This window comes from Grampus griseus (assembly GCF_964374135.1).
Source record: "Grampus griseus genome assembly, chromosome: 6".
In the NCBI taxonomy this organism is placed as follows: domain Eukaryota; kingdom Metazoa; phylum Chordata; class Mammalia; order Artiodactyla; family Delphinidae; genus Grampus; species Grampus griseus.
The window spans coordinates 11397173-11423725 of record NC_139000.1 but is presented as its reverse complement, the minus strand read 5'-3'; the positions used below and the strand labels follow the sequence as shown (position 1 = coordinate 11423725).

Below are 26553 nucleotides of genomic sequence, written 5' to 3'. Positions count from 1 at the left end.
ACTTCAGAAAAAGTGTAATGTGTTTCACTTCTGCAACCTTTTCTATACCCACCTGACTTTAATAATACACATGAATATGCTAATTTCTTCAATGTTACAGGTTTTCAATGCCATACAACATAATCCTCTGAAAATGAAGGGGGTTGGAGAGGGAAGGATGGCTATTGCCAGGGGTTGCAGTTTATAATGATGAAAGATCCATAACCCATAAATTCAAGTAAACCAGGTGGATTTTATATGCAAAGTAGCATAAAGTGCTTTTTGACAATATTATGGGTTGGGAATAAGAATGAGCACTTATGATTTATTATTGTTTGATTTGAGTACCAGGTTAACTATCGACCTTTATAAATAAAGCATGAGTGAATTAATAGGTCTGCATACTGACTACCTACCAAGTCCCAGGCACTGGACCAGGTACTCTTAAACGTGTAATTTTAAGCAATCTTCACAAAAATCCAATGAGGTATTATTCTTTCCAACATATAGGTAAACTAAGTCTAGGAGAGATTCAGTAACTGGTACAGTCAGATTTTGGACACAGATGCAACACCATAGCCCTATACTTTCCCTTACATTACATTCTTCCTCTTAAATACTTTTAAATATCTACAATATATGAGGCTTTACATGTATTATTTCACTCATCTTGAAGCCACTCCTTGAACAAACATTATCATCTCTATATACAGATAAGAAAACAGAGGCACAGAGAAGTAACTTGACCAAGGTCATATAGTAAGCGGATAAGGCATTGCTCAGTCTTGGGTGGGTTTGTCTTTAAACCTGTGTTGTTGTTGTTGTTGTTTTTCTTTTTTTTAACCACCACGAAAAATAGTAGATAAAACTTGTATTTGGAAAGAACATGCAGGATCAAAGTATGGCAAAAGAAAAAGTATTTCTGTTAAAAATTGTTATTCCATTTATTGAGTAATCCTTGTGGGCCAGAAAATAGGTGCTTTACCTGCATTCTCTCTAATCTTCTCAACAACCCTGAGGAAGGCATTATCATCTCCATTTTATAGATGGGGAAACTGAGGCTCAGGAAGGTTAAACAGTCTTCCAAAGGTCACCCAGCTGGACAGGGCCAAGTTTCAAAACCAGGTTTCCTGAACCCCAAACTCTCGCTCTAACCGCCACACAAACTTGAAAAACAAAACTGAGCAAACAAGAAAGGCAGTATAAATTAGTCAACAAGTGTACCTCTGGCCCAGTGGACTGAGGAGTGCTGAGCTAATGAAGTCAGGGTGGGGTTTGTTCTGAAGACAGTGACATGGCAGAGTTATTCTCGCAAACAAAAATACAAGGCCCTCAGCTGAGCATTTCAGTAAAATGCTTAACTGCTGATGAATTACATGAATTTTTCTTTTAGGAGAGGATGGAAGTAAAAAGAAAATAGAAATGAGGAGCTTAAAGAAGGCCAGAAAGCCCATTAGCACTTTTGACAGATCCAAAGATAACTCTGAAGCCACCAAAACGTGGCCTCAAGAGTCTGCCAAGAAGCTTCACGCTGGGTAGAAATATGTTACACAGCTTGCCGTCCAAATAGGGAGACACAGCGTCAGAGACAAATCCTGCGCCTTATTTTGGTGGGAGAAAAAAAAATCACAAGGATACTTTTGTGGATGGGAAAGGGAACATTTCTGAAATAAAAACACCACTTGGTTGAGGCATAACCCCCAGGCCAACCAGGTTCTGAAGGATTCAGGTGCTTGGTCCAAAAACTCTACACAGGTATGTTAAAAATATGTAACATTTAACCAAATTCTCTCTAAACTGTCATGTACTTTTTTTGGTATTTCTCATCCCATCTGTGCTGATTACCAAGATATTTGTGTCTAAACAGAAGCTGTCTTTCTTATCTGCTTCCTCCCTGCCTCTTTCCTTCTGGGACGCCACCCGCCTAGGCAGTGGGAGTGGGTGGGAATGGACTGGAAACCTCGATCAGCCACAGCAGCACCTGTGGGGCAGAACGGACCTTGGGAACACCTGGAGGGAGCCCTTGCAGCTCCCATCAAGCCTTATCTCAGAAGAAAAGCCCTCAGAGAGAGGGGCCTCCTTCCCCCTGCCTTTAAGAATCCGGTAGCTTAAGCTACAACCACCCTCAATTTCTCAGACCTGCCATGCTTTTCACACCCCCAGGCCTTTACTTCCTCTGTTTCCTCTGCCTAGAAGGCTCTTCTCTTCCTTGAGGACACCCATTTACTTTTCATGACTCAGCTCAAATGTCACCTTCTCCTGAAAGGCTTCCTCAACTCCTCATTTGTCAAGCTGCCCTTTGTGATTCCATGACAATTTGTCTCTATCATATAATCACTCAGTTACAAGTATGTTTTTGCCACCAGACTGAGATCCCTTTGGGTAAAATGATGTACCCCATCATCTTAGCAGTTTGATGAAAGAGAGAATCAATGAGTGGAGAAAGCAACTGACTGAAGACTACTGCTCGTTAGCTCAGGCGTGAGCAGGGTGGTATAAGAGAAACACGAGGGCCTCGAAGGGGGACAACGTGGTACGTTAGGAAGAATGGACCACTTGACTTCAGAAAACCTGGGTCTGAGTTGGATGAAGTGATCAATTACTTAGTAATGATGAAGGGCCCACAGGAAAAGAACTGACATTGGAGACTCACAAAGTCAGGTAAGGTAGCTGGAGGAGGGAGAGCTTTTAAAGGTGTCAGTGGCTACATTCATTTTTGTTTGTTTGTTTATTTGTTTATTTATTTGGTTGTGTTGGGTCTTAGTTGCAGCAAGCTGGCTCCTTAGTTGCAGCATTCAAACTCTCAGTTGTGGCATGCATATGGGATCTAGTTCCCGGACCAGGGATCGAACCCGGGCCCCCTGCATTGGGAGTGTGGAGTCTTAACCACTGTGCCACCAGGGAAGTCCCTACATTCATTTAAAATGTAAAGAAATAGGTGATTTGTTCTTCAGGTAACTGGGGCAGGGGGCAGGGAGAACTGTACACAGAGGCAGGTGTACATTTCACAGAGAGGTCAGGGGACGAGGAGTAAGAAGAGAAGGCTTCCACAGCAAGTTGTCCTAAGTTAAGACTGTAGCCAGAACACACTGTGAGCTTATATTTATTAAAAAACACAGGTATGCCACTTTCTCCCAGCATTTGGCTTCAGTGGAACTAAGTCTTCAATCTTCCATTTCTGTCTCCTATAATCAGCCAGTCAACAAACACCTGTTTGACTCCTACTAAGTGCTTAGTACCACCCTGGGAGCTAGGCCTGCAGAGATTAACTAAACATGATCCCCATTTTCTAGGAGCAGCGTTAGACCCAGAAACCTCATATGCCAAGAACTGTGATCCAGGCTAGACATGCGCCAGGGCTGGCTGAGAAGGGAAGATTCAACTCTGCCAGATGGATATGGGGGGAAGGCTGGGGAAGACTTGACACAGGAGAAGATACTTCTCTGGGCCTCCCAACAGGGGGTTCACTTAGGGGACAGGGGGAGAAGTGTGTTCCAGCCAGAGGCAAGGGGGAGAGAGCAGCTCTATGCAGGTCAGTGGAGTGAAGGGCAGGGTGCAGGGCAGGGAGTGTGCCGGGGCAGGGGAGCTGAGTTCAGATCCTGTGGGAGCCTAGACTTGATAATAACAGGGAGGTAACAAGGAGCTGCTGAAGAATCAGGATGGTCCTATCCTGTTGCAGAAAGATCTTCCTAGAGGTCCTGGAGAGGATGCACAAGAGAGGGCAAGCCGGAGGCAGGGCAAGCAGCTAACAGGCTACTGCCACATTCAGGGAAAGAATGAGTACAAGCTATTCAGATAAAAGCTTTGAATATGAATGTCACAGATCTCTGTAAAGTGGAATCACAGGACTTGACAATGGATCAGACTCTGAAAGGGGGCAGGAAGGATCTGGGACAAGGCCCAGACTTCCAGGTTCCTGTGCTCGACATCTGTCCACTTGCCCAACAAGTTTTTTTTAAAGGGAGAGTCCAGTCTTTTAATGAAGGATCAATCCTCCTTCTAAAGAACCATCAATCCTGTCAAACATGGTATTGCTGTCCACCTAGTCTTAGGCCCAGTGTCCTGGGTTATAATGCCATCATGGCGAAGCCTAAATAACCACCCCCTTTATTCCCTGACAATTACTCCTCCATGTGACTCACTTGCTAAAAAGGAAAACCTTGCTTAGACAGACTACTTCCCAGTGTCCATGCTCAAAAGGGCTCAGTTTTCTCAGTGCTAGTAAGTTTTTAGGCTTAAGGAAGAACGTTCCTTTTCTATTCATGGAGTTTAAGCATATTTTCAGTTACATATAGTTATGTGCCTCTGAGCATCCTCCTATATGCCTAGTAATTATTATTTGGGCCCACTCTGTAGGGCTGGGTAGCAGGGACACAAAGCTGACCACTTTCCAGGCCGAACAGGGCTCAAGTCCGAGAAAGGTCTCTGGTTAACAGAGAAAGAGCAGCCCGGAAGTTGAGCTTCAGAAGAGGCACGTACAAGGCTCTCCAGGCTTTTCATTTCTACAAAAGCAACAGCGCGGAAGAACACTTCCAGCTCTAACTCTCTGTGGCTCTAAATCCAGACAAAGAAGAAAGGAAGACACTTGGCAGAACCCCATTTCCCCCAGGAGAAGCCCCATAATGGCTGCTCCCTTTTAGTTGTCCCTGCTGGCTCCTGTGCCGATCCAGGTGGCTGGGGACTTCAGGCTCACTGCGATCCACGCCCCGGGTGAGGAAGCAGGTGGGGGTGGGGGTGCTGATGGGAGGTGGAATGGGCCTCGGAAGGGAGGGGATACAGTGGGGCTCAGAGAAAAAGGGTCTTAGGTTCAGTACCTTAGGGAAATGAGATAATCCCCAAACTAAAGAACTGACTCTAAGCTGGGTACTCCTTGGAGCCTTCGAAACAGATGCTAGTCCGCCCCACGGTCTGTCATTTTATTAGTCTTTGTCACTCTCAGCTTTATACACAGTATAGATGATAAAGACTTACTGTACTGTGTCTGGAGGAGGTTTCTAAGGCAAGAGGCTGGTTTTGTCCAAGGGCCTTATTTCCTGAAATAACTCTTGCTCAGATTATTTTACCATAATGTAAACCTTTAAAATCCTCAATTAATTTTTTAAAATAAGAATTTAGGTCATTTTAGTTGTGTAGGATTCTTAAAAAGAAATTATAAATTTGGATTCTAAAATAATCTGTTTGAGGAAGAATCCCACAAACTCACACAAGCAATCAAATCAGAGAAGTATCTTATAGGAAAGAAAGCAGAGTTTACCCGGAGGTCAACTTTTATCCCTCTGTATGAATGGAAAAACCATTAGAATAAACAATTACCTGACAACTCTTAACAGCAACAATGGAATTCTCTATAATCTCAGTACTTGAAAATAGGTCTTCTACTACCACTTCAACTTTGTTTATTTTTGAAAGTCATGATGAGTTCATAAATCTTTTCTATATCATGGTGCATCTTTTGACAAAGTGGAGTCTGGGCAATGTTATATGTAACTGTCCGTTCTAAATGCTTTCCTCGCATCATTAACCACTTGGTATGACACAGGCCAGATAATTAAGACAGGTTTGTTTAATATTCTAAAAGAAGGTCTATATGATTATCCATTAATCAAAAGTAAACTTCAAACCCTGGCCACTAAAAAAATTCCTTAGAGAGCCAGTTTACAATGTAATTATGAATACATATCTGTTCATGATCTGTGACTTTTTTTTAAAATGCAGGTCAACTGTTTAAATTTATAAAGATTTATGCTCATTTAATTATTGCCTGTATAAAATTCACTCCTACATGTGTTAACTTGATAGACAGAAAAAACCCTGAAGAGCAATTACATAGTGATAGTTTTTCAGTGAAAAAGAAGAAAATATTTTTACACAGAAATTGTAGAAATAATGAGAATTAAGTTCAACAGGGATCTGAAAGTGGAAAGACTTAATTTTCTCCATTTGCTTTTCATTAACATCTTGCAGACGCACTGGCCCAAAAGCCAAGTGAAAGGAACTGTTATTTTTCCTTCTCCTGAGAGTGACTGCATTGCTAATTCATTCATTCATTCAATCATTCAGTCATTCCGTAAATACGTACTGAATATCTACTCTGTTCTAGGTACAGTGCTAATTACGGAGATGCAGTGATGAAAAAATCTGATCCCTATCCTTATGGAAGGAGAACTGATAAAAACAGTCACACAATTAATTCTATAATTTACACTTAGGATGAGTGATTTCTTAGGAAGGTACTGGGAGCCAAGGAGCAGAGGCCCAGGACCCAGCAGCGTCTTGGTGATGGAATCAGACTGACCTGAGCGTGAATGCTGGTTTAGCATTTACTGGCTGGGTGGCTAGGGGTAAGTTACTTCATGTCTCTGGGCTCTATCTCCTCTTCAGATCAGGGATAACAACCATACTGTAAGGCTGCTGTGAAGATTTCATGATATAACAAATAGTACCTGATCTGATCCACAGTGCGTGTTCAATCAATACTACCTCCTTTCTCTCTCTCACATTAACCCTTCTCTGAAGCTGTCCAGAAGAATATAATTATCTGCTGACAGAATCAAGTTCCATATCCCAAAGTCCTTTTACCCTTTTCTTTGCTTATTCTCTTAGTTCAGAAGTCCCTAAGAGGAGATAATCAATAAATGTGTACACAACATCTCCCACATGACAGGCACTAGAGTCCTGGACTCTATTTCTTGTACCATTTCCAGTCAATGGTGGCTGCTAAGAGACTTTTGTGGCCAAACATACACTCCATGAAAAGTGTTGCTCTTCACAACCAAAAATGTCAGCAAAAACCAAGAAAAGATAAGCTCCAAGAAGTAATGCTCCCTAGCCCTTGGCCACAACTCAAGAGAGGTTAAGACTAGAATTTTAGGAAAGCTGAAGGACAAAGGGAAAGAAAGGACCATCAAAAGCAGTATCTCTGTGGCACCAGGCATTGAACTTGGAACTTTACATGTAATAGTTCACTTGTTCCTCCCACTTTCCTTTATTAGATAAGGAGGCTTGAGAATATAAGTAAGTATCCCAAGGTCCCAGAGTGGTGGAGCCCAGTGTCTGGCTGTCTCCAAAACTCATGTTCTTTCCACTACAGCAGACTATATCATATTAACAACCCCTTCGTTATTGCTTGTTTCAATTTGCAATGCAGCAATTCAGTCATTTTAAATTAATCCTTGAAAACCTGCCAAGAGATTAAAATGCAAATTTCAACATGGCTAGAGCTCAATAGCGATTCTATGTCAAAAATCACACAAATTGGTCCTACAAAAGTTCAGATTCTCCTTAGAGGAAAAGCTTTCCTGCTTCATTTCATACTTGAAATATGAAAAATCATTTCTTTTCCTTTTTCCATTCCTCATGAATATCAAAAGTCAACTGTAGGGACGCAGGGGGGTATAATGGAAACAAAATGTTTTGGTTCCTTACAAACCTGGGTCACTACACCCCATTTGGAAGCAGACCTTGTGCTATAACCTCAGGCCTGTGAGCCCTGGGTCCCCACATGTAAAATGAGGCTCACGTCTACCTCTCACAGAATAGCTGTAAGGATTTAAATGGAACCATGTATGTTAGGAGTCTGGCAGATTGTTTTTATTATTCTCACTTAGAAACAAACAAGGCCAGCCTTTTACTGGTCTGCAAAGGAAGATTTAGGGGACAATGGGTCATACACAGGGAATTGGTTCATTAGTGGCAAAACCAGCAGAGGGAATGCAAATTTTTTTTAATGGCGGGGGCAGGGGAGATAGCATACAGTGCAAACAGGAATTGGAGGTGGGGTTATGAAGAAGATAAATTTTTTTTTTCCTACACTATGTCTAATCTCAGTAATTGTGGTTTTGAAAATTGAGAAACTGTCAGGACTTTCAGGTACCTTAAAGTTCTTGAGTAATTCTCAGTCCTTAAAATTAAAAAATAGAAAGATGAACTTAACCTACGCAATAATTGTTATTATAACATTGTTATAATAGCAAAACATTAGAGACAATCTAAATGTCTGTTAGTAGGTGAAACATAGTTAAAATATGTGGGGATTTCCAGTAAAATATGGTGGATTAAACATATGTATTTGTTTAATACATATTTTCTCTCTCCTGATACCATGCAATCCTCACCACCCCCTGCCAGGAAAAGTCACAATGAAATAATTTTAAAAGATGTAAACCTCAAAGAACAGGAGAAAAGATAGTAATGGAAGAGAGATGTCAAATTTTTTGGAAGCCAGATGTTATTAAATAAATGGTTCTCAACCTGGGTCATTCGCCCCAGTGGGCTTCTGGCAATGTCTGAAGATATTTTTGGTTGTCACAGCTGGGGGGGGCGGGTACCATCTTACAGTGGGTAGAGAGAGCCCAGGGATGCTGTTAAACACCCCACAACATACAAAACGATCCTGCACAACAAAGAATGATCTGGTTCTTCAAGAGTGTCAACCGAAACTTTAGTTGAGAAACTAAAGAAGAATGACTTGGCAGCCCAGAAAAGGCTGGGCCCGGGGCACAGGGCAGCAAGCATCCAACCCAACTTACACCACAGAACTCCAAAAAAGTTCAGGAACTGCAGACACCGAGCACCTCTAAAGGCTAGGGGAAGGGTGGCGATAAAAAGAAGAGTAATTCGATCCCAAGATTCTCCTCTCCCACCTCACTCAGCTAGTCAACTGGCCTTTTGGCACCCCTCCTGAGGAAAAACTGTTTACTTTCTAGTAACCAGAAAGGTTTGGGAACACTAGGTACAGCTGAGGACAGGGGATAAAGAATTAAACAAAAAATGGGAGGGGAGCTTAAAGTATACATGTTAAATGTTCATATCCTATAACTTACCACCCCACTCAGCTTCCAGAACACGTGTTATGAAGCTTACAGTCACTGGCAAGAGAAAACTGACTAGTCCAAAAGAAAAGATTCTGATATTGACATTTAAAATCCTCCCCTCATCCCCAGTAGCCAGGCCTCTAAGCCATGATCTACAGTAAAGCCCACCAGGTAACAAGCCCCATTCATGAACACAGAGCTTCCAATTAGCTTTTTAAGGCCTCACTCAGATAGGATTGGGCACCTATTTGAGGAAAGGCCTCTACAATCAAAGATACAGAACAAAACAAACAGAAGAGAGGACCTCTAAGCAAGAAAACAATGCAAAGAGAAGAAAAAAATTTTAAATTTATGAATAACAGTGTCAAAGCAATAAGAAGAAATGTTGTACCCATGAAACAAGATGCCATTAAAAAATGAATAATCTATTGTACAACACCAAAAAGCTCTTGGATATTAACAGTGATGGCAGAAGTAAAGAATTCAAAAGGGTGGAAAGATTAGTTGAAGAAAGTAGAAAGAAGACCAAAAGAGACATGGAAAATAGAAAAGTTATGAAAATTAAAGGATCAACACTAGGAAGCTTAACATGCCACCATAGAGACCCCAGAGAAAGAAAAGAGAAAAAAATAAAGAAGAATTTTTTCAAAGAAATAATATGAGAACATTTCCCAGCTCTAAAGGACATGAATTTTCAGACTGTATGGGTCCACCAAATATCCAGCACAGTAGATGAAAATGGACCCATAGCAAGGCAAATCACTGTACAATTTCAAGATACTAGAGACAAATAAAGGATCCAAAAAAACCCCACCCAAAATAAAAACAAAAAAAGACCCCAGCAATCAGAATGGATCAAGACTTCTAAGCTTCAACGTGAAATCTAGAAGTCAATGGAGCTATGTCTTCAAAGCTCTGAGGGTAATTCCCAACCCTATCTAGAGTAGAATAAAGTCATTCGCAGTCATGCAAGGTCTAAACATGTTGCCCCCAACACTGTCAGGAAACTACTGGAAAATGTTTCACCAAAATAAAGGAATAAGATAAGTAGTAAGATGTGAAATCCAGGAACTCTTATTTGACAAAAGTATAAGAAAGAAAACATATCATAATCTATCATATGATTCAGCTTGCTCATTGAAATGTAAACATTAACTTTTGATTTAAATTTTTTCCTGAAGACAGAGAAAGGATGGGGGAGGGGAAACGTGAGTGAGAAAAGGATACTTTATGTATATGTGTGTTTCTGGAGGAGAGGGGATCAGAGGTAATAAAAGACCTAAATTCATCTTCCATGAGAAAGTCAATAACTGTTATCTGAAACAGAAAAATTAACAACAGCAATATGAGCATGTCAGGTAAACACATGGAGAGAATACTACAACTGCTAAAAACCTGAAGGTAGCTGCCTCTGGGGAACGGGAATAAAGGAAAATTTGGAAACTTCATCAACAATTATGTGATACTACATGTTTGTTTAAGCCGTTAATATGTATTACTTTCATAAGAATAAAATACCATTAAATAAAAATATCACTTAACATAGATGAAAGATATGAACAGTTTTGAGAGTACATTAAAAAAATAAGTTGCCAAACAGTATGAATAGTACTGTTTTATGTCTAAAAAAATGTCTACAACACACAAGGATTCATACATTTAACATGTAAATTCACAGAGAAAGGTCTGAAATGACACTCATCAAACTCTGGATGGAGAATGGGATTGGGGTGGGGGAGGGATGGTGGGGCTGGGATGGTGGTAATGTGGGACCTTTCACTTTTTTTAATATGTACTTCTGAATTGTTTGATTTTTTTTACAACAAAGATATTTGTAAAGAATTTTTCATAACACAGGTAAATTTTCATAATACATTGTCATAGAAAAAGCAGGTATAAAGGTATATAATTGATATGATCCTCCCCCATTGTGTTTTTTAAAATGTAGCTTCCAAGCTTTAAAAAAAAAAAAATCAAAAGAACCCTTTTATCTCAAACAAAATATTACTGAATTCCCAATTTAAGTAGATAGAAATGAACCTGCTCTGAATAAAGCAGAAGCATCCATGCCCTGGTGGGTCAGCCGTTTAGCTCCCTCAGTCCTTCCCATGTCCCAAAGAACCTCAGGCAGGGCTCCAGGTAGAACAACTTGAAAACTACTACTATCACAGAAATGAAGAAAAGAAAAACTCAGAACATGACTTTCTCAGGGATTACAATGATTTTTTCTTTTGCTTCTTTTTTTTTTTTTTTTTTTTTGCGGTATGCGGGTCTCTTACTGCTGTGGCCTCTCCCGTTGCGGAGCACAGGCTCCAGACGCGCAGGCCCAGCGGCCATAGCTCACGGACCCAGCTGCTCCACAGCACGTGGGATCCTCCCGGACCGGGGCACGAACCCGCGTCCCCTTCATCGGCAGGCAGACTCTCAACCACTGCGCCACCAGGGAAGCCCTCTTTTGCTGCTTATAATACACATATATACATACCATTCCTATGACTTGGAATGGTTTAAACAGTAATAATATCTGTTCCTTATCATGCCTATATAACCAACTAAACCTGACACATTCATAGCAGCGAGGGGTGGAGAAGGTCAATAGAACTCCATTAATCTTTCCAAGTTATGATTCTATACTCATATTTCCTATTTCTTAGGGTGACTTGGATCAGTTACATTTTTCTAGAAAATTTTATATTATCACAATTTTCAAATTTATTGCATACGTCTAAGATTATTTTGTTGTTTTTAGAAATTTAGTTTTTAAAAAGTCTATTTTTCAATTTTACTTTAACAATATTTTCTAACTAATTACATTGTAATTTATTCTTCAAGTTCGGATTTTTTTATCGCTATCCTTCTTCTGGCTTCTTGAATTGCAAGTCAAGTTCATAATTTTCTAAAGTTATTATTTATAATGAAAGCATCCAAAGCTATGAATTTTCACAAGAGTAGTTTTGGCCAAATCTGTTAGGTTTTTGTTGTTCAGTGTTCTCACTAATTATTCGATAATTATTATTATCTAAATAATATCCAATTTCAATGTTTTATCTTCTTTGACCCAACCACTCCTTCAAGTAGATGAATATTTTTTAAATCTTTATTCATCATTAATTTCTAGGTTTATTTCATTGTAATAAAAGACAGTGGCCTGTAAGAGTTTGAGTTTTCCTGTTTTGAATTCTTCAGTGCAATCTAGCACATAATCAATTTTTTTTTTTTTTTTTTTTTGTGGTATGCGGGTCTCTCACTGCTGTGGCCTCTCCCATTGCGGAGCACAGGCTCTGGACGCTCAGGTTCAGCGGCCATGGCTCACGGGCCCAGCCGCTCCACGGCACGTGGGATCTTCCCGGACCGGGGCACGAACCCGTGTCCCCTGCATCGGCAGGCGGACTCTCAACCACTGCGCCACCAGGGAAGCCCCATAATCAATTTTTATAAATGTTCCATGCCACAGCCCTGGCTTCTGCTCTTTCTGCAGGACTTTTCCAGTTCTTTTTGGGTTCCTTCATTGTCTACACCCTCTTGACTGCTCAATAACCATCTCCTTTACGTTGCAGAAATTCCTCAAATTTTCTACCTCATGGTGGCTCCTTCTGCCATTACGTGGACATTTTTCTCCTTAATTTTATAGTTCTCTTATCATTTCAATGGAATTTTTTGAGAGATGAAAGGTAAAATTATGGGCTCAAAGTGTAAAACAATATATAAGAACTCAGTTTCTAGTATCAGAAAGATCAATGTTTGAATTCCAGTTCTACCATTTCTGTGCTGTAGGACCTTGAACATGTTACTTAAGTTTTCAGGACCTCTGTTTCCTTATATAAAATAATAATTAGGGTACTGACTACCTAAGCTTATTATGAGAGGTAAATGAGAAAATACAGGTAAAGCATTGAATACCTTATTTGACAAGCACTAGTACTCAATGAACATTAGCTATTGTTGTTAAAATGGTAACTGTGGTGTGGATTTTTTTATTACTTAATGTCAAACCAAAAAAAAGCAATATTTTCCACCAGAGCCTAATCACATAGATAGTAAACTTTGTGAATATCTTCGACAATCCCAGCTTATTAAGACTGTTACCTAATCACAACACTATAGCCTAACTTCATTAATTAAATGTGATTACCTGACTTATTCCAGTACTTTAAAAAAGTAATCAAGTACATACCCAAAAGAATCAAAAAGATTGAACACGAAGTTCAATCTGTACACCAAAGTTCAAAGCAGCATTATTCACAATAGCCTAAAGGTGGAAGCAACCCAAGCGTCCATCGACCGATAAATGAAACGTAGTATGTTACGTATATATAATGAAATATTATTCAGCCTTAAAAAAAGAAGGAAATTCTGACACATGCTACAACATGGATGAACCACAAAGGCATTATGCTAAGTGAAGTACACCAAACACTAAAGGACAAATATTGTAAGATTCTACTTAAATGAGGTGCCTAGAGTAATCAAATTCATAGAGACAGAAAGAATAGTGGTTGCCAGGTGATGATGGGAGGAGGAGGGAAATGAGTTGTTGTTTAAAGGGTTATTTAATGGCCACAGAGTTTCAGTTGGGAAAGATGAAAAAATGGAGATGGATGTTGGTGACAGTTGCACAACAATGTGAATGTGTTTACCAATGAAATATATACTTAAAGACGGTTAAAACAGTAAATGTTACATTATGTACATTTTGCCACAATTTAAAAAGCAACCAAGTGCCTTAGTGGTGGTGATTCTATATTTAATTCTACGTAGTACTATTCACAATCCGAGTAAAACATTTTGAAAATACGTCTTAAGCCTAGGCTAGATAACGTCATTCGGCTTGTTCAGAGGGCAAATATTACCCTCTGCTCCCTCAGACTCAAGTTCACTGCTAAGTCTTTAAGAGGTGGGGATGGGGGTCCTCACACTTCTACCAACAATTACTTTTACTTTCTTAAAAGTCAATATAGAAATGTAGTAGGAAAATAATTTTACTTGAGTATATCTACCCTAATAAAGAAATCTTTATATGGCAAGTTCTTTACATAGAAGCATTTTATTTACAACAGCAAAAACTAAAAACCCCTAAATTCACAACAGCGAGGAAATAGCTAAATAAGCTACATAGCAAATTGAATATTATGCAGCCAACAAAAATGACTGTGAATGAAATGGCAAAATGCTTATGTAATAGGTGATTCTAACTATGTAAATAATACATTCTAAAAAGACTACAATGAGACATCAACATGTTAATAGGTGATTACCTTTGAGAAGTATGAATAATGATCTTTCCTTGTCTTTATACTTTCTATATTTTTAAAATATTCTCTATTTGGTTTTACTTTCATAATGCATTATTTTTATAATGGGAAAATATATCCTTTTATTTTCTTTCAAAATTAGTAAAAAAAACAAAGAGGAATAAAAATTTAATCCACCCCTGTCCAAGTACTCACATTCTCAGGGATGCTGGGAAGTTCTCTGGTGTCAGGCACAGTAAAATAAGAATGCTGGAAAAGAAAAACAAAAGCTATTTATTTCTGCAAAAGTATGTAACAAGCACATTATTCAGAAATCAGGTAAATGATCTGAAGATAATTCCTCACTCAGATGAAGAAACAGAGTTTCCCTCATAGAGAACAGTCTATGGAATATTTCCTTAGGATAATGTTGGATTAAAGCCAGATGCATTAAATCATTCGTTTGGTAGATGGAGTTCTTTTCTATGAAAGAGGAACTTCTTTGAGATACAAAAGAACAGCTCAAGGAAGTTAAAGGCCAAATTCTTTCACGATGTTTGCAGGTTTCTGAACACATGAAAGCTACAGACTTCATAATTTATTGTTCGGTGAGGCAAGTGGACACTGGGGACCAAATATCACTAGGTTCACTTAGGAATGGTCTTTACCAACCAAAGCTGCCATTTCATTTCAGCACCTGAGATTATATCCATCTACAAGCTGCGGGCCAAATCTGCCCCGAAGGCCCAAGGGATGTTAAGGACAGCTCCAGTGGAAGGACTGCTGCCCTGAGACACTGCAGATGGCTAACAGTGGAGAAAGTCTCTCCACTATGCATGCTCTGCAAATAAGCCTCCTGACTTCCAGTGCAAATTCCAGTGAAGGGAGCTGGAGACTCAGTGGAGTTGAAAACCTGACCTGTTCAGAGAACTTTCAAGGAGGCATCTCCATGTTTGTAACAAGCATGTGTCTCTGAGTTAAATGAAAACAGGCTGAACTGATGACACCTCCTCCGTGCTACTAAAGACTCAGAGAACAATGGCAAGCAGGAATGGAAAGAGCCTGGTGCTGGCCAATTAAAGAAGGGATTGTGCAAAGGCCAGGAAGGGTCACATACAGAGAAAGTCAGCTTAGCCATGGCCAAAGTTCAAACCTAGACCCCCAAGTGACATTTCAGGAAGTTCTCCCCACTCCCCATTCTTGGATAATTGCAAAATAAGTAGGTCTCTGGAAAAATGAGTTGTACAGGCTTCCTGAAATGAAAGGCCTGGGGGACAACTGCAATAACGAAAATGGCAACAATAACAGTATAAGCTATTTGTCTAATATTCAGCAGATATTTATGAACACCTGCTGCATGGAAGGCTTTATATCAGGTACTTTATAAATAGTATCTCTAATTTCCACAGCAAAATTTAAGATAGATATTATGTCCATATTACAAATGGGTAAATTAAGGCTTAGAGAGGTAAAGTGACTTAAGGTCATACAGCTAGTAGGTGACAGAACTAGGATTGAAACCAGGTCTGCATAACTAGAGCTATGCTCTTTCCACGATAACAGACTGTTATACCTGTGCTTTTTAATGAGGAAATTATAGCTAAAGCCATTTGAATTAAACTAATAAACTGAAAAGTAAAAAGAAAAAAAAATTAAAAGATAACTTAAAAAACACCCCCTGCAGTGCACTATTCCAAAATCTGTGGGTTTGTGTCAAAACATTATCTATGAAGCATTATGACAGAGATTATGTAGCATATTAGTTATGGGAAACTAACTGGAAACTAGTTAATTAATTCAAGTCAACAATGAGGATTAAAATAATAAAAGTAAAATACAGGTTAAATTTGATGCCATGAGATACCAAATTCTATACCAAATGGCTAAAAGGGAGTCCCAGGAAATGTTCAGTAATGGAAGTCCACATGGTGATGGAGTTACAGAATAAGGATCGGCACAGTGAGGGAGAAAGGACAGGGACCACAGAGTCAGACACTTAATAGTTATGTGATCTTAGGCCACTTCACTTAATAGCTCAGAACCTCAATTTTTTAACCTGTAAATGGGAATTGTAATACCTACTTCAGAACTGCTGTGAAGAATAAATGTTATATATGTGAAGTGCCTAGCATTCCATAAATGGTATTTTAATAGAAAATTATTATTACTCTCTCAACTGTTCGTTTATATTCCTATTTTTCTCAATCACCTATAGAAGACACACAGAAACATTCTCTCGTGACTCAAGACAGAAAGTCCAAGACTGCCATTTTTCAATTTTTCAGGCTCTATAATACAGTTGAGACTAACCCTTCAGAAATGCAACATGGAGAGAGGAATTCCTTGTGAAGAGGAAAGAAGAAAATATCTGCCTTTACAAATGCAACAGATTGTAAATAGTGAGCCTACTCAATTCCAAAACCAACTACTCCCCAGGCTGTCCTTTGAGATTCTGTCTTGCTCCATCGCCCATGAAATGCTGGGACCAGAGGAGGTCAGAAACATTCCTAGAAACCACTGGCATGAAACAGCTGCAACCCGTCCCCACCCCCAACAGTTCTTCCTGCCCCTGCGATGGCTTGTCCTTGAGGCCTGGCAGCCACTCAAAGGAAGGAGAGGCCCTTCCTCCCCAGTAGCTGGTGACCCACCCAGGCTACTCCCCAGCTACCTGTCAGATGTCATTACAGACTGAAACGGTGAGATCAAGCTGCTTAGGAAAAGGGACAGAGACAAAGGCAAAGTTGCTTCGCTATGTGGCAATGACTGGGGCAGGTTTAAAGCTCATTTCTTCATCTTTTCCAGACACTCTTCCTTACACAAATTTCTGGAAAAAGGTTTCTTTCCTTCCTATGCTCCATTAAAATGAGCAAAAACCTCTACCAGTTCCTTCTTTCCTCCCTTTCTTTCAACACTCATGGCCTAGTGGAAAGAACATAGGCTTGGAAGTCAGCCCTGGGTTTAAAAGCCCCGATCTCACTTATTAACCACACGACCTTGGATGGGCAAGAATCTTTTTCTCTCTAAGCCTCAACTATGAAATGAGAATGCTAATATCTATTTGTAGAGTTGTTTTGAACACTAGAGATGCATACTTGGCATAAATTAGGAACTTAGTATATAACAGATCTATTATTAGTTATTGGCAGTAATATTGCTTTCAATGTGATCATCATGAAAAAACCCCCCTATATGTTCATTTTCTTTAAGAGGGAAAATACCAAGTTAATTACCACTGAATACCAACACTGTACCTGGTTCTACTGAAGCTGAAAGACAACACTTCTTAAACATTCAGACCCCACAACATGGGGGAAATAGCCCCTGGATAATCAATAGCTGGTCAAAGGGGATCCATCTGAGAATTCTGATGAAGGTGGTGACAAGGGTTTGACCTAGAGAACTGCAGTAACTGAAATATGGAAAAGAACTCCTTATCTGATGCCTTATCTGACAGATGAGGAAATTGAGACCCACGAAGTTAAAGGTTTTGATTAAGATCACTCAGGTCATTGGCAAAACTATGACTTGGGGATCGAAATCTCCCAATTTGTAATTCAGAGGCTTTTCCACCCTGGCACACTACAGACCACATAGCATGCACATAGAAGAGTTCAAGGAAACGATCTGGCCAGGAACTGTGCTAGACAGTCTCTATCCCTGTCCTTGAGGGCGTACAGTCCAGTGGCGGAGACAGGAAAACAGGTTGTTCCAACGTGTTTTGTGACTAAGTACTGCAAAGTGTACAAGCTGCTTGGGGCAAAAAAAGAAAACCTTAGCTAAGGGGGGTTACCCTGGTAAACAGGGGAAAGGCGGTGAAGGTTCAGGGGTGGCAGGATGGGCTTCAGTGAAGGGGCAGACACAGCAGTGCTGGGGGGCAAAGCATGAGGCAAGGAGCCCCACAGGGGCTGAGGAGGCAGGGGTCAGCCATCCCATTCCAAGCCCAGCAACTGCCATTCAGGAGATGATAGCGACGGGATGACAGCCAGGAAGAGAGGAGCCTGGGGGCATTTGGGATCCCAGAGAAAGAAAGAAATACATCTCCCTGGCCTGTCTTGAGGTGTCAGAGTACTTGGAGGTGGGGAAGGTGCGGATGACAGAAGACAATCCCATTTGGCTCTTTCTTACTGTTAATAATGGAAAGGTTTCTCAGTGATTGCTAATATTCTGCCGCCACTTACCACGCTGAGATGAACAGATACTCCTGGGTCAGGGATAGGAAGTTTGTGCAGAGTTTCAAGAAGCTCATTCCACTGACTCTCCTGAAAGAAATAAAAGGCCTAAGTAACAAAGGCAGGGCTGAGCCCTTAGTCAGAGACCTGCAGGGAGGTCTGGGCACACAACAGAAATAGGTTTGATATTCAAGTAGGGTTGGACAAAAGACACTGCTTAGGCTCAATAAAAGAGCCAAACAGATCCGCCCACACCAAGTTTGACATTTTCTACTTAGTGAGACACCTACCATGACCGCCTTTTATGGATCATATACCATAAGCTCTCAGCAAATCTATCCTCTCAACTCCATAGCAACAACTTTTAAATGCAAACAACCCCAGCTTACAGGGCGGGGGTGGTAGGGAGAAATAACGATGACACTATAGATCTTGTCTTCATCATCATTACCCTCAATTAATTTTATTGAGTGTTCACTGGATACACAGCAGCCTCCAATTATGGAAAGTTAAAAATGAACTACTACAACAGCATGGAATACAGGATGGTGGCTGTGCATTTTAATTAGTGAAACTGAGCCACAAAATGAAATGCAAAGCAGTACAAATTCTTCGACTGAAAACAGGTTCACCTTTAAAATGCTCAAAAGAACACTGTTTACGGAATTATCCAAAAGCTGTTTCTCCCACCCTGTGGAATTCTCTGTGCTGATAAAACAGTAATAAACTTACATTTGTACCCATTTGGTAGGTGTTTGAGCCTCACAACTACCTCACTTTACAGGTTGAAAACTAAGGCTCCGAAGGGTAAAGGAACTTGACTCAAATCATCCAGCTGGTAAGTTGCACAGCCAGGAGCTAATCACAGGTTTTCTGTGTTCAAACCCGGAGCCCTCTCCCCTGTTCCACAGCTGTCTTTGTTAGTGAATTTAAAGGAGAGGGAAAAGAGGATGGGCCCAAAGTAAAATCCTGTTTCAATCTGAATTCATAAGTTACTCAAATTTCTCAGGGGGTAGAAATGAACGTGTGCAGGTACACAAGTTTAATTTTGCTCTGAAACAATCTCAAATTTACAGAATAATCACACGACAGTACAAAAAAACTTTATTTCCATTTGAGAGTTACCCACATTATGTCCCAACATCCATAAATAAAAAGGACATTCTCCTACATAACAACAATTAATCATCAAAATCAGGAAATTAACACTGAAACAACATTACCATCTAATCCTCAGATCCCACCAAGTGTTGCCAACTGTGCCAATAATGTCCTTGGATAGCAAAATTATCCAGTTCAGAATCACATGTTGCCTTCAAATGCTGTGACTCTCTAGTTTTCATCAGTCAGGAACAGTTCCTAAGTCTTTCCTGGATTTGTATGAACCTGACAGTGAGACCAACCATTTTATAAAATAACACTCACTTGTTTGATGTTTTCTATTGATTCAGATTTCAATTCATCCCATTTCTGATGATGTTCACTTTAATCATTTGATTAATTCACCTGAGGTCTCTATTGTGCGATCACTCATTTTCCCTAAAGTGAATGAGCTATACATATATCCCCTCTTTTTTGGATTTCCCTCCCATTTAGGTCACCACACAGCATTGAGTAGAGTTCCCTGTGCATAGGTTCTCATTAGTTATCTATTTTATACACAGTAGTGTATATATGTCAATCCCAATCTCTCAATTCATCCCACCATCCCTTCCCCCGCTGGTATCCATTTGTTTGTTCTCCACATCTGTGTATCTATTTTTGCTTTACAAATAAGTTCATCTGTACCATTTTTCTAGATTCTACATATAAGTGATATTATATAATATTTTTCTATTTCTGACTTACTTCACTCTGTATGAGTCTCTAGGTCCATCCATGTCTCTGCAAATGGCATGATTTCATTCCTTTTTAAGGCTAATATTCCACTGTATAAATGTGCCACATCTTCTTTATCCATTCCTCTGTTGATGAACATTTAGGTTGTTTCCATGTCCTGGCTATTGTAAATAGTGCTGCAATGAACACGGGGGTGCATGTATCTATTTTTAGTTTTTTAAGGAACCTCCATACTGTTCTCCATAGTGGCTGTACCAATTTACATTCCCAACAACACTGTAGGAGACTCCCCTTTTCTCCAAACGCTCTCCAGCATTTACCGTTTGTAGATTTTTTGATGATGGCCATTCTGAATGGTGTGAGGTGATACCTCATTGTAGTATGTATGTATGTATGTATGTATTTATTTATAGCTGTGTTGGATCTTCGTTGCTGTGCGCGGGCTTTCTCTAGTTGCGGCGAGCAGGGGCTACTCCTCGTTGTGGTGTGCGGGCTTCTCTTGTTGCGGAGCATGGGCTCTAGGCGCGCAGGCTTCAGCAGCTGTGGCTCAAAGGCTCTAGAGGGCAGGCTCAGCAGTTGTGGTGCACGGGCTTAGTTGCTCTGTGGCATGTGGGATCTTCTCGGACCAGGGCTCGAACCCATGTCTCCTGCATTGGCAGGGGGATTCTTAACCACTGCGCCATCAGGGAAGCCCCCTCATTGTAGTTTTTACTTGCATTTCTCTAATAATTAGTGATGTCGAGCATCTTTTCATGTGTTTTTGTTGGCCATCTCTATATCTTCTTTGGAGAAATGTCTATTTAGTTAGGTCTTCTGCCTATTTTTTGATTGGGTTGTTTGTTTTTTTGATATTGAGCGGCATGAGCTGTTTGTAAATTTTGGAGATTAATCCCTGTCAGCTGATTCGTTGGCAAATATCTTCTTCTATTCTGAGGGTTGTCTTTTCGTCTTGTTCATAGTTTTGTGTGCTGTGTAAAAGCTTTTAAGTTTAATTAGGTCCCATTTGTTTATTTTTGTTTTTATTTTCATTACTCTAGGAGGTGGGTCGAGAAAGATCTTGCTGCGATTTATGTCAGTGTTCTGCCTATGTTTTCCTCTAAAAGTTTTATAGTTTCTGGCCTTACATTTAGGTCTTTAATCCATTTGGGGTTTATTTTTGTGTATGGAGTTAGGGAGCGTTCTAATTACATTCTTTTACATGTAGCTGTCCAGTTTTCCCAGCATCACTTATTGAACAGGCTGCCTTTGCTCCGTTTTTTATTCTGGCCTCCTTTGTCATAGATTAGGTGACCATAAGTATGTGAGTTTATCTCTGGACTTTCTATCCTGTTCCATTGATCTATACTTCTGTTTTTGTGCCATTTCCATACTGTCTTGATTACTGTAGCTTTGTAGTATAAAGTCGGGGAGCCTGATTCCTCCAGCTCCATTTTTCTTTCTCAAGATTGCTTTAGCTATTCAGGGTCTTTTGTGTTTCCATACAAATTGTAAAATTTTTTGTTCTAATTCTGTAAAAAATGGTCTTGGTAATTTGATAGGGATGGTACTGAATCTGTAGATTGCTTTGGGTAGTATAGTCATTTTCACAATATTGATCGTTCCAATCCAAGAACATGGTATATCTCTCCATCTGTTGGTATCATCTTTAATTTCTTTCACAGTGTCTTATACTTTTCTGCATACAGGTCTTTTGTCTCCCTAGGTAGGTTTATTCCTAGATATTTTATTCTTTTTGTTGCAGTGGAAAATGGGAGTGTTTCCTTAATTTCTCTTTCAGATTTTTCATCATTAGTGGATAGGAATGCAAGAGATTTCTGTGCATTAATTTTGTATCCTGCAACTTTACCTAATTCATTGACCAGCTCTAGTAATTTTCTGGTGGCATGTTGAGGATTCTCTGTGTACAGTATCATGTCATCTGCAAACAGTGACAGTTTTACTTCTTCTTTTCCAATTTGTAATCATTTTATTTCTTTTTCTTCCCTGATTGCCATGGCTAGGACTTCCAAAACTATATTGAATAAGAGTGGCAAGAGTGGACATCCTTGTCTTGTTCCTGATCTAAGAGGAAATGCTTTCAGTTTTTCACCACTGAGAATGATGTTTGCTATGGGTTTGTCATATACGGCCTTTATTATGCTGAGGTAGGTTCTCTTTATGCCCACTTTCTGGAGAGTTTTTATCATAAATGGGTGTTGAATTTTGGCAAAAAATTTTTCTGTATCTATTGAGATGATCATATGGTTTTTATTCTTCACTTTGTAATACGATGTATCACACTGATTGATTTGTGTATATTGAAGAATCCTTGCATCCCTTGGCTAAATCCCACTTGATCATGGTGCATGATCCTTTTAATGTGTTATTGGATTCTGTTTGTTAGTATTGTGTTGAGGATTTTTGCCTCTATGTTCACCAGAACATTATGGTCTGTGATTTTTTTTGTGTGTGTGTGATATCTTTGTCTGGTTTTGGTATCAGGGTGATGGTAGCCTCATAGAATGAGCTTGGGAGTGTTCCTCCCTCTGCAATTGTTTGAAAGAGTTTGAGAAGGAAAGGTGTCAGCTCTTTAAATGTTTGATAGAATTCACCAGTGAAGCCATATGGTCCTGGACTTTTGTTTGTTGGAAGATTTTTTAATCACAGTTTCAATTTCATTACTTGTGATTGGTCTGTTCATATTTTCTATTTTGTCCTGGTTCAGTCTTGGAAAGTTGTACCTTTTTAAAAATTTGTCTATTTCTTCCAGGTTATCCATTTCATTGGCGTAGAGTTGCTTGTAGTACTCTCTTATGATACTTTGTATTTCTGTGGTGTCAGTTGTAACTTCTCCTTTTTCACTTCTAATTTTACTGATTTGAGTCCTCTCCCTTTTTTGCTTGATGAGTCTAACGGTTTATCAATTTTGTTTATCTTCTCAAAGAACAGCTTTTAGTTTCATTGATCTTTGCTACGGCTTTCTTTGTTTCTATTTCATTTATTTCTGTTCTGATCTTATGATTTCTTTCCTTCTACTACCTTTGGGTTTTGTTTGTTCTTCTTTCTCTAGTTGCTTTAGGTGTAAGGTTAGGTTGTTTGAGATGTTTCTTGTTTCTTGAGGTGGTATTGTATTGCTATAAACTTCTGTCTTAGAACTGCTTTTCCTGCATCCCATAGGTTTTGGGTCATCATGTTTTCACTGTCATTTGTTTCTTTATTTCCTCTTTGATTTCAACAGTGATCCACTGGTTATTTAGTAGCATGTTGTTTAGCATCCATGTGTTTGTATTTTTTACAGTTTTTCTTTTTCCTGTAACTGATTTCTAATCTCACAGTGTTCTGGTCACAAAAGATGCTTGATACAATTTCAATTTTCTTAAATTTACTGAGGCTTGATTTGTGACCCAAGATGTGATCGATCCTGGAGAATGTCCCATGTGCACTCGAGAAGAATGTGTATTCTGTTGCTTTTGGATGGAATGTGCTATAAATATCAAGTAAGTCTACCTTAATTGGTCTGCTGTGTCATTTAAAGCTTGTGCTTCCTTATTAATTTTCTGTCTGGATGATCTGTCCATTGGTGTTAAGTGGGGTGTAAAAGTCCCCCACTATTACTGAGTTACTGTCGATTTCACCTTTTATGACTGTTAGCATCCGCCTTATGTATTGAGGTGTTCCTATGTTGGGTGCATTAATATTTACAATTGTTATATCTTCTTGGATTGATCCCTTGATCACTGCAGAGTGTCCTTCCTCATCTCTTGTAACAGTCTTTATTTTAAAGTCTATTTTGTCAGATATGAGTATTGCTACTCCAGCTTTCTTTTGATTTCCATGTGCAAGGAATATCTTTTTCCATCCCCTCACTTTGTCTGTATGTGTCCCTAGGTCTGAAGTGGGTCTCTTGTAGACAGCATATATACACATCTTGTATTTTTTATCCATTCAGCCAGTCTGTGTCTTTCGGTTGGAGCATTTAATACATTTACATAATTATCAATATGTACGTTCCTGTTGCCATTTTCTTAATTGTTTTGGGTTTGTTTTTGTAGGTCTTTTTCTTCTCTTGTGTTTCCTGCCTAGAGAAGTTCCTTTAGCATTTGATGTAAAGCTGGTTTGGTGGTGCTGAATTCTCGTAGCTTTTGCTTGTCTGTAAACCTTTTGATTTCTCTGTCGAATCTGAATGAGAACCTTGCTGGGTAGAGTCATCTTGGTTGTAGGTTTTTCCCTTTCATCACTTTAAATATATCCTGCCACTCCCTTCTGGCCTGCAGAGTTTCTGCTGAAAAATCAGCTGATAACCTTATGGGGATTCCCTTGTACATTATTTTTTGCTTTTCCCTTGTTGCTTTTAGTTTTTCTTTGTATTTAATTTTCGTTAGTTTGAATAATATGTGTCTTGGCGTGTTTCTACTTGGGTTTATACTGTTTGGGACTCTCCGTGCTTCCTGGATTTGGGTGACTATTTCCCTTCCCATGTTAGGGAAGTTTTCAACTATAATCTCTTCAAATATTTTCTCAGACCCTCTCTCTTTCTCTTCTTCTTCAGGGACACGTATAATTTGAATGTTCGTTTGTTTAATGTTGTCTCAGAGGTCTCTGAGACTGTCCTCATTTCTTTTCATTCTTTTTTCTTTATTCTGCTCCGTGGCAGTTATTTTCACTATTCTATCTTCCAGTTCACTTACCCATTCTTCTGCCTCAGTTATTCTGCTACTGATTCCTTGTAGTCTGTTTTTCATTTCAGTTATTGTGCTGTTCATCACTGTTTGTTTGTTCTTTAGTTTTTCTAGGTACTTGTTAAGTATTTCTTGTATCATCTCGATCTCTGCCTCCATTCTATTTCTGAGATCTTGGATCATCTTTACTATCATCACTCTGAATTCTTTTTCAGATAGATTGCCTATTTCCTCTTCATTTATTTGGTCCTGTGGGTTTTTACCTTGCTCCTTCGTCTGAAACATATTTCTCTGTCGTCTCATTTTGTCTAACTTACTATGTTTGTGGTCTGCTTTCTACAGGCTGCAGGGTCTTAGCTCTTCTTGTTTCTTTTGTCTGCCCTCTGGTGGGTGAAGTTGGTCCAGGGGCTTGTGTAGGCTTCCTCGAGGGAGGGACTGGTGCCTGAGCTCTAGTGGGTGGAGCTGAGTCTTGTCCCTCTGATGGGCAGGGCTGTGTCAGGGGGTATTTTTTGGGGTGTCTGTGAGCTTAGTACAACCTTAAGCAGGCTGTCTGCTGATGGGTGGGGCTGTGTTCCTGTCTTGGTGGTTGTTTGGCCTGGGGCATCCAGCAGTGGAGCATGCAGGCAGTTGTGAGATCTTAGATCTTGGTGGAGACCTCGTGAGAGCTCACCCCAATTAATAGTCCCTGGGGCTGGGAATTTTCTGGCAGTCCTGGACTTGGCGCTCCCACCCTAGGGGCTCAGGCCTGACCCCTGGCAGGGAAACTAAGACCCTGCAAGTTGCATGGCATGGCCCCCCCCAAAAAAAAAGGAAAGAAAAAAAGCAAAAGAAGAGAAACAAACAAAACCCAAGACAAATGATAAAAACAAAACCAAACAAAAACAAGCAAAAAAAAAAAAAAAAAGGCCAAAAAACCCCCCAAAACAAGAAAACAAACAGCTGAACCCCAAAATGAAAACAATGAAAAAAAAAACTAATAAAAACAGAAAACAAAGAAAAACAAAACCAAAGAAACACAAAACAAAAGAGTAAAATAAAGATAGAAAAATAAAAAATATATTTTAAAACGTTTTTCTTAGAGAACATATAAAAATAAAAACAGGGAGAGACCTTCAAGATGGCAGAGGTGTAAGAGTGGAGATCACCTTCCTCCCCACATATACAACAGAAATACATCTACACATGGAACAACTCCTATGGAACACCTACTGAATGCTGGCAGAACACCTCAGACTTCCCAAAAGGCAAGAAACTCTCCACGTATCTGGGTAGGGCAAAAGAAAAAAGAAAAAACAGAGACAGAAGAATAGAGACAGGACCTGCAACTCTGGCAGGGAGCTGTGAAGGAGGAAAAGTTTCCATACACTGGGAAGCCCCTTCACTGGCAGAGACAGGTGGTGGGCAGGGGGGAAGCTTCAGAGCCACAGGGGAGAGTGCAGCAATAGGTGTGCACAGGGCAAAGTGGAGAAATTCCTGCACAGAGGATTGGTGCTGACCAGCACTCATCAGCCAGACAGGCTTGTCTGTTCACTGGCCAGGGCGGGCGGGGGCTGGGAGCTGAGGCTCTGGCTTCAAAGATCAGATCCCAGGGAGAGGACTGGGGTTGGCTACATGAACACAGCCTGAAGGGGGCTAGTGTGCCACAGCTAGCTCAGAGGGAGTCCGGGAAAAAGTCTGGAACTCCCTAAGAGGCAAGAGACCATTGTTTTGGGGTGGGCTAGGAGAGGGGATACAAAGCACCGCTTAAATGAGCTCCAGAGATGGGTGCAAGCTGCGGCTATCAGCGCAGACACCAGAGACAGGCATGAAACGCTAAGGCTAGTGCTGCAGCCACCAAGAAGTCTGTGTGCAAGCACAGGTCTCT

At 40.0% G+C, this 26553-nt stretch overlaps 1 protein-coding gene across 1 annotated transcript in view; it reads right to left on the bottom strand.

Annotated features, from left to right (window-relative positions):
* Positions 1–26553, bottom strand: part of DENND1A (DENN domain containing 1A) — a 293403-nt gene that overhangs the window by 243799 nt on the left and 23051 nt on the right. The window contains exons 3-4 of the mRNA XM_082656160.1: positions 18202–18282; positions 14240–14293 (exon numbers count right to left, since the gene is read on the bottom strand). Coding sequence (XP_082512286.1) covers positions 14240–14293; positions 18202–18269 — 122 coding nt within the window. The 5' untranslated portion in view covers positions 18270–18282. The remainder of the gene's footprint in view (positions 1–14239; positions 14294–18201; positions 18283–26553) is intronic.